This window comes from Propithecus coquereli, unplaced genomic scaffold, assembly GCF_000956105.1.
Source record: "Propithecus coquereli isolate 6110/MARCELLA unplaced genomic scaffold, Pcoq_1.0 Scaffold289, whole genome shotgun sequence".
NCBI classification, from domain to species: Eukaryota; Metazoa; Chordata; class Mammalia; order Primates; family Indriidae; genus Propithecus; species Propithecus coquereli.
This window is the reverse complement of record NW_012148496.1, coordinates 972558-980979: the sequence shown is the minus strand read 5'-3', so window position 1 is coordinate 980979 and position 8422 is coordinate 972558. Positions and strand designations below refer to the sequence as shown.

Genomic DNA, 8422 nt, shown 5'->3' with positions numbered 1-8422 from the left:
TATCTTGTTTTTCTTATAAATTTTTATCTCATGCCTAGTACTAGTTTATATTTTTTAAAATGTCATACCATAGGTATTTGTCATTTAAGTAACCTTGTTATACAGAATTTCTGTTTATGAAATTGATAAAATTTAATGAATGCAAAGTCCCTTCTAACTTAAGAAATCTTAAGGCTAAAGAACATCATGTTAAAAGACGCTAGCAGCCAATGGTTGTTATTCCAACCTAGATTTAATGGAACTGTGAACTCTTAAGTGAAAAGGGAAAAACAGGGGCTATGAGTTCTAGAACTTAGTGTTTTAGAACTTAGTACTTAGAATTTCCTAACATTAGAAAACTGCCTGTAATTTGAGGAAAAATTAACAATTTGTGTGATATGATTGCAATGTAGATCACTCAGTGGCAGATTTGGAAAAGTAGTGTAAATTTCCAGAACATTCTGAAAGTGCTGCTCTTTGTAAAAGTTCATGAGTTTGGACATGATTTTCCTTCCTAGCAGTTTTTGTTTGCTCTGTTAGCAGATCTCTGTGGAAATATTATATGAGGTTATAGTGTATGTGAATGGGGAAGATGGAATTTCTATTATAGCCCTTTTGACTAGAATATAGCTGTTCTATAAAGCAGAGAATAATACTTGTACATTATCTCTGTCCTCACAGTAAATTACTTTGTGAAAACTAGTAATTATATGTAAAAAATAAGTAATTCTTGGATGTTATAATGATTTATTCAAAAAGAATAAAGATTTAGATGGAGTTATATGCTTTGATTTTTTCCCCCCTTCACAGTTTGCCCTGATAATCTCTTTAACAAAATTAAGACTTCTTGCTCCAAGTCAATAAGAAGATGTAAAGAAATAAATATTTCCTTCATCCCACATGAATCTCAGGTACTTTCTATTTTTATTTTTAATTTTCATTCATGGTGGATTTTTAGATTTGGTTTTATGAGCTTATTTGTTAATAAAGTACATAATAAAGATTTTTATGTATGTATTTGGTGAATTTTGAACCTAATCCACAAATAAACATTTCCTATGATGAAGGGAGCAACATGAGCAATAAATTGGAATGCGATGTTAATAATAAAAAGTGGTGCTGAAATTTCATATCTGCCACCAAGTGCTATCAAATTACAGCACCACTAGATTATGAAATCAAGAGATTTTTAAGCACAGTCTTCGTTAGATGACTCCAAAAAAATAAACATTTCATTTAGCTTCTGTAACCATTCGTGATATTAAAATACAGTTTTGTTAATAAACTTCATATAATTTTACGTAAATTATTATTTTAATTTATGCAATGAAGGGGTTTTGTTGATTTGCTTGCTTTGCCTTTGGAACAGTTAATGAGCCTTCGGTTAATAACTAATGATGATCATAGCAAACACATAGTACTCTGTATCAGATACTCTTTTGAGTGCTTTACATGAATTTATTCATTTAATCCTCACAATAGCCCTCTGAATAGATGGTACATCTATCTCCATTTTAAAGATCAGGAAATCAAAGAGGTTAGGTAACTTGCCCCAAGTCACATAGCTAGTGAATCGTTCAGGTTTGTTGTGCTTTATTCTCTGGATTCTAGCATTTTATAGAATTGAAATAGTTTGCTATTGTTTGGAACTATGAGATCAATATTTGAAGGCTGCAGTCTCCAACCCCGGGCCACGGGCCTGGTGCTGGGCTGCAGCCCACCAGGAACGAGGCTGCAGAGCAGGAGGCAAGCGGCCTGCAAGCGAGCAAAGCCCCACTTGCACCCACAGCAGCTCCCTATCACTAGCATCACTGCCTGAACCCCACCGTCTGTTAGATCAGCAGGGGCATCAGACCCTAACAGGAGCATGAACGCCACTGCAAACCACACACGCAAGGGCTCCCGACTGCATGCTCCCCATGACAATCCAACGCCTGATGATCTGAGGTGGAGCCAAGGCAGCCACCCTGCCACCCCTGGTGGAAAAACTGTCTTCCACAAAACCAGTCCCTGGTGTCAAAAAGGTTGGGGACCACTGTTTTAAGGGATAGAAAGGTCCTAGATAAGGGATTTCTCTTGTAAGATATTGCTGTTTTTGACAAAGAAAGATTATAATCCAGATTGTAAAATTTTAAGATATCTGCTTAACATTCAACTGTTTTCCAAAAGTTACCTTTAGACTTAATTCTTTAATATGATATATAAGTTTAGTGTGGGGTAAAAATGAGCTTCCTAAACTGATGTGGCATTTAAGTAGTAGTGTGATAAATACTATAAACACTACCAGAACATCTTGCTTCACAGAAGATACAGTTTTAGTCCCAGAATTCACTAAACTTCTACAACTGCTGTGTTTGAAGAGGAGATTGTGTAGATATCTGACTAATTTGCTGGCTGATGGAAATAGCCTGTCTTTATGTGTATAGAGAACTCTCTTGAAAAGTTTCTATTTACCAATCTTTACAAAATGTTGTGGGTTTGTTTGTTTTGAGACAGGGTCTCACTCTGTTATCTGGGTTAGAGTGCGGTGGTGTGATCAGAGCCCACTGCAACCTCAGACTCCTGGGCTTGAGTGATCCTCCTGCCTCAGCCTCCAGGGTAGCTGGTACTACAGGCACATGCCACCACACCCAGCTAAATTTTCTGTTTTTTTGTAGAGACAGTGTCTTTTGCTCTAGCTCGGGCTAATCTTGAACTCCTAACCTCAAGCAATTCCTCCTGCCTCAGCCTCCCAAAGTGCTAGGATTACAGGTGTAAGCCACCAAGCCTGGCCCTGAAATGTTGTGATTATTTGAGGTCCTATCTGTCTGTGTTTTTCTTCTAAGTTTTTTCTTTTAATTTACTTCCTTGATAAATATCTTAAGAGGGTCTACTTAATAAATTTAACTGTTTTAGAGAAATTGCAGTGAAAATATTTTGGATTTTTGTTTGTTTGCAAGTGAAGATATAAATGAAATACTAAGTGCTTTGAGCTATGAGCAAAGGCCTAATGAGCTTTTACAAGATCATGTTCAGTGAACATTTTCTGCTAAATGCAAAGCAGTCTGCTGTGAAAAGATGAGCAAGATATATCCCCTACCCTCATTTGAATACTGTAAAGGAGATACAATATAAAGATACTGTATGTCTTCAAAACCATATCATTTATGGTTTAATCAATTAGGATTAGATTTAACTACATATAATAGAAAAATCTAAACTTTCAGTGGCTTAAACAATATGGAAATTTATTTCTTGCTAATATAAAAGAAGTCAGGAATAGGCCACTTAAGGCTGGTATGCTGGTTCACAAAATTGTCAGGGGCCTAGACTCTAGCCATGACCCTCGTGATCCAAGATGACTAGAATTATTACATCATCATTTGAGGTAGTAGGATGAAAGAAAGCACAAAGTAATGATTTTTGTTTACCTCTCAGCTAAAATTTAGTCACATGGCTATGTGTAACTGCATGGGAAACTGAGAAATTTCTTTTAGCTGGGCATATATGACTGTTCCTCACAAAGAATTGGAGTGCAGTTACTGAAAAGTAAGGTTGTTGGGGAGACAACTCATAGTCTGCCACAAAAGGAAAGAGATTCTTTTTTTTGTTTTTTATGTAATATTTTTAAATTTACATGCTGTAATTGTAAATATTTATGGGGTATAATTTGATGTATATCTGTTACATAATGATTCAATCAAGGTAGTTTGTATATTTAGGTGAGATTAATTCTTATTGGGAGATTGGAAAAACATTTGAAGAATGGATATACATTCATAAATAGTAATGAAGAGGGAAAGTACATTCTAGGAGGTGAGAATAATTTGAATGTAAAGATACAGAAACAAAAAAGTGCAGGGAAGCAGCAGGAAGATATGAAAGGTAAGGCTCTCTACAGGTAGGTTGAGACTACCTTGTAGGAGGTTCCAGATTCCACCAAGAATAATGGCAGAAAATGAGCTGGTGTGGAAAACAGTGGGACTGATCCTAAAGTTTTTAAGGAAAAGTAGATTTCCTAGAAGTCAGGAGATTGCTGGAGAGAGATTAGCAAAGTCAGATATGGTGGGGCTTCAAAGAAATAAAGTTGGACGTTCAACACATTTAGAGGTGACTTGAAGAAGAAGGTTGACTCACTTGTCATGGTGATTCCATGAGTCATAGTGATTAAAGAAAGATCTTTCTTTCCCTTTCAGAGGGCTTAAGGTAAGTAATACTGTCATGTATACATTAAGACAAGTACAAATGACCCTTAAACAATGTGGGAGGTAGGGCTACCAACCCCCCTGCACAGTTGGAAAGCCACATAAAACTTTTGACTCCCCCAAAACAGTTGACCAACAAATGTTTTGTATGTTATATGTATTGTATACTATATTCTTACGATAAAGTAAGCTAGAGAAAAGAAAATGTTATTTGGAAAATCACAAGGAAGAGAAAATACATTTATTAAGTGGAAGTGGATCATCGTAAAGGTCTTCATCCTCATAATCTTTACATTGAGTACTGGCTGCGGAGGAAGAGGAGGGGTTGGTTTTGCTGTCTCAGGGATGGCAGGGGTGGAAGGGGAAGCAGGAAAGGCAGGCATACTTGGTGTAACTTTTTTTTCTGAGACAGAGTCTCACTCTGTCACTCCAGATAGAGTGCAGTGGTGTCATCGTAGCTCACTGCAACCTCACACTTCTGAGCTCAAGCAGTCCTCATGCCTCAGCCTCCCAAGTAGCTGGGCCTACAGGCACAGGCCACAGCACATAGCTAATTTTTCTATTTTTTTGTAGAGACAGGGTCTCACTCTTACTCAGGCTGGTCTTGAACTCCTGAGCTCAAGCAATCCTCCCACCTCGTCTTCCCAGAGTGCTAGAATTACAGGCGTGAGCCACTGCACCTGGCCTTGGTGTAACTTTTATTGAAAGAAATGCACATATAGGTGGACCTGTGCCATTCACTGTGTTGTTCAAGGCTCAACTGAAGATGGAAAGCATTCAAGAATGTGAGGGAGGCCAGGCACGGTGGCTCACGCCTGTAATCCTAACACTCTGGGAGGCCGAGGCGGGCGGATTGTTTGAGCTCAGGAGTTCGAGACCAGCCTGGGCAAGAGCGAGACCCCATCTCTACCAAAAATAGAAAGAAATTAATTGGACAGCTAAAAATATATAGAAAAAAATTAGCCAGGCATGGTGGCGCATACCTATAGTCCCAGCTACTCGGGAGGCTGAGGCAGAAGGATCGCTTGAGCCCAGGAGTCTGAGGTTGCTGTGAGCTAGGCTGACGCCACGGCACTCACTCTAGCCCGGGCAACAGAGTGAGACTCTGTCTCAAAAAAAAAGAGAGAGAATGAGAACCAGCCCCCAGTTGCTCTTTTGGTACATTGCAGTATTAGATGGCTTAGATTAAGTTGTGGCAAGAACCTCTCAAATCTCAGTGCATTACAACAACAAAGGTTTATTTCTCACTCATGTTATCCATTGTGGCTTGGCTGGGGCTTTGTTCTACATCTTCTACATTTTGGGACTAAGGCTGACGTCTGGGACATAGCAGAAGGAAGAGAAAATGGTGGAGCCATTCCTAGCTTCTACTAGGAAGTGGTATGTGTCTCTTCTAGTCTTACAAATGTTAAGACTTACATCTGTACACATTCCAATGACCATAGCCAGGCTTGACACTAGTGGGTGGGAGGGTGTACTCCCATAGCAAGAAGCCTTGTTGTGGCAGAGGGGCACTAAATGTTTTTGAACAAATATTATCATCTACTGCAGTGGATGAGAAAGTCACATCAAGTGTACAGTGCTTGTTGACAATTAATACAGCAACCTAGCCTTTGAGTAGCAGAGGTGAGTGGATTAGCCACAGCTAAATTTCAGTCCATGTTCAGGCTGCTGCTTTTGGTGATGGGTTACGTTCAGAGAAATGAATGACTGTATATGAAAGGAAATGCTAGGAAGTTTATTCATAATTTATTACTTAGTCTACAATGTTTATTACTTGCCTACTTTTACACCCAATACACTATCCTAGGCTGAGAAGGATTACTATCATTGTTACAAACAGTAACAACAAAACTTAGTTTAATTGGGAACTCTCAGCACCTGTTAGAGAACTGCTTTTTTTGTTCGTTTTGTTTTTTGTTTTGCCTTTTTTTTGTTTCTTGTTTCTAGGGTATAGAGATGGGGTCTCACTGTGCTCAGGCTGGTATCAAACCCCTGAGCTACAACTATCCTCCCGCTTCAGCTTCCCAGAAAGCTAGGATTACAGGCGTGAGCCGCCGCGGCTGAGAGCTGCTTTTTTTTGTATCCTTCAGCTAATGCAACAAGCCTGTAATTCATTTCTTTGCACATAAGTAAATTCTTTTTTTTCAATGAACGATGTGTCTGTGACGTTTTGTTGTGTATATGTTAAGACTTACATCTGGCACAATGCCATGTCTTTTGGGGAAGTATATCTCTATTTTAAGGAAATGAAAACTACGAGCTAAAGAATTGAAGATACATATCAACTGTGGGAAATTTCTAGGTTAATAGCTAATGGGTTAAGATTTTTAATTTATGTCTGATATATAGGCCAGTTTTGGCTTTGTTGTATTTGTCATAGGTATGAGATTTTTATTTTAGTTTGACTACTTCAGATTCCTTCATCTGTTGCACAGGTAGTGGAAAGCAAATAGTGCAATCTGTGTATGAAACAAGAATTGAAGGAGATAGGTAGACGAAACAGGAAAAGAGTGAGAAAAGAAAGGATGAAATCAAGATGACAGTGAAAATGAGATTTGATTAAGGTAAAGACACAGTTGTTTCAGGAAACAGCATGGTTAGTGCAAATATATTTTTTTAATGTCCCAAATAAGAGCTGTATTTTTCTTGATCTATTTTTTAAGTCTAGTCTCCAGATTGACAGTGTGACTTTTTTTTGGCCTAACTTAGGTGTATACTCTGGATGTACCAGATGCATTCTATTACTGTTACAGTCCAGACCCTAGCAATGCAAATGGAAAAGATGCCATTATGGAAGCAATGGCTGAGCAGATAGTTACAGTCTGTGCTACCTTGGATGAAAATCCTGGAGTGAGATACAAAAGGTAAGACACTCAGCATCTGTACATATTATGCTTCCTTTTTGCTGTCCAGTATAGAGGTAAGTAATGTCTCTGTACTTTTGTGTATTGGTTTGCAAAATTTACTTTCCTTGTGTAATAACCATGCTCTACATATAGGAGATTTAAAGTTTAAGGCTTAAATTTTCACATTAACTAATAGCCTTTGTTACTAAATTTCAGAACTTAAATTTGGTAAAATTTGTAGACTTAATTTTTTTATCAGTTTAAGGAATGCTTAGAAGAAATGTCTTTGTTGTCATGTATGGTGAAATACAGTCTTACAATTAATGTTTTATCGTTAAATTTCCACCAAATTTAAATGGCCAAATTCTCTGGATACCTGTTATAGTGTCTGAGTATGTATAGTATTAATATCTAATTCCAGTGGCCATCCTAAATAAATTTTAGGTTTTTTTTTTTAAAGAGGTGAAGTTTAACTCTAGTAATGCCTACCTTGATTTATATGCTTCTTTTTAAAAATGAAGTTTACTATGAAGTACATAAATTATATGTACAGTAAAAGTCCTCACTTAATGTTGTCAGTAGGTTCTTGGAAACTGAGTTTAAGTGAAATGATATATAATGAAACCAATTTTACCATAGGCTAATTGATATAAACAAGAGTTAATTTCCTTAGTCACAAAATATCACCTAACTTCTATTAAAGATCCAAAATACTTCTGGTATTAAACATGAAATAAATGTGAGCTATACATACATTTATAAAAGATTAATAAAACAAGATCAGTATTTATCCAATTATTGCAGTACAGGGTTGCTGGTGGCCAGAGCCCACGCTGGCAGCTCAGGATGCAAGGTGGGAACCTACCCTGGACAAGATGACATTCCATCACAGGGCACACTCACACACATATCCATGCTTACTCAGACTGGGACAGTTTAGACACGCCAATTAACTGAATGTGCACATCTTTGAAATGCGGGAGGAAACCATAGTACCAGGACAAAACCCCTGCAGACATGGGAGAACATACAAACTCCACATAGACAGTGGCCCTGACCAGGAATCGATTTTTTTTTTCCCCTTAATGTCATAATGAGACAACATTGAACGAAATGACATTATTCAAGGACCTGCTCTATGTGGCTTGATAATTCATTCCCAAATGAACATACCCATCCAACCGCACTAAGTTAAAAAAATTAGAACATTAACAGCATATCAGAGGCAGCCTCCTTTGTTCTTCCTCCCAGTACCCCCCATTCCTCCCCAGAGATGACTACCATTTGACTTCTAACACATGGTTTAGTTTTTCCTGATTTTGAATTGGTATAAATGCAATCGTATGATCTTTTTTGTTGTTTTTTACTTTGTTGCTCAACATTATTTTTTGAGAGTCTTCTGTGTTGTCG

General features: G+C 37.7%; 1 protein-coding gene across 1 annotated transcript in view; it reads left to right on the top strand.

The window, feature by feature from the left end:
• The window catches only part of STXBP3 (syntaxin binding protein 3), a 58753-nt gene that overhangs the window by 9030 nt on the left and 41301 nt on the right, over nucleotides 1-8422 (top strand). Inside the window, exons 4-5 of the mRNA XM_012648502.1 lie at nucleotides 790-890; nucleotides 6876-7030. Coding sequence (XP_012503956.1) covers nucleotides 790-890; nucleotides 6876-7030 — 256 coding nt within the window. The remainder of the gene's footprint in view (nucleotides 1-789; nucleotides 891-6875; nucleotides 7031-8422) is intronic.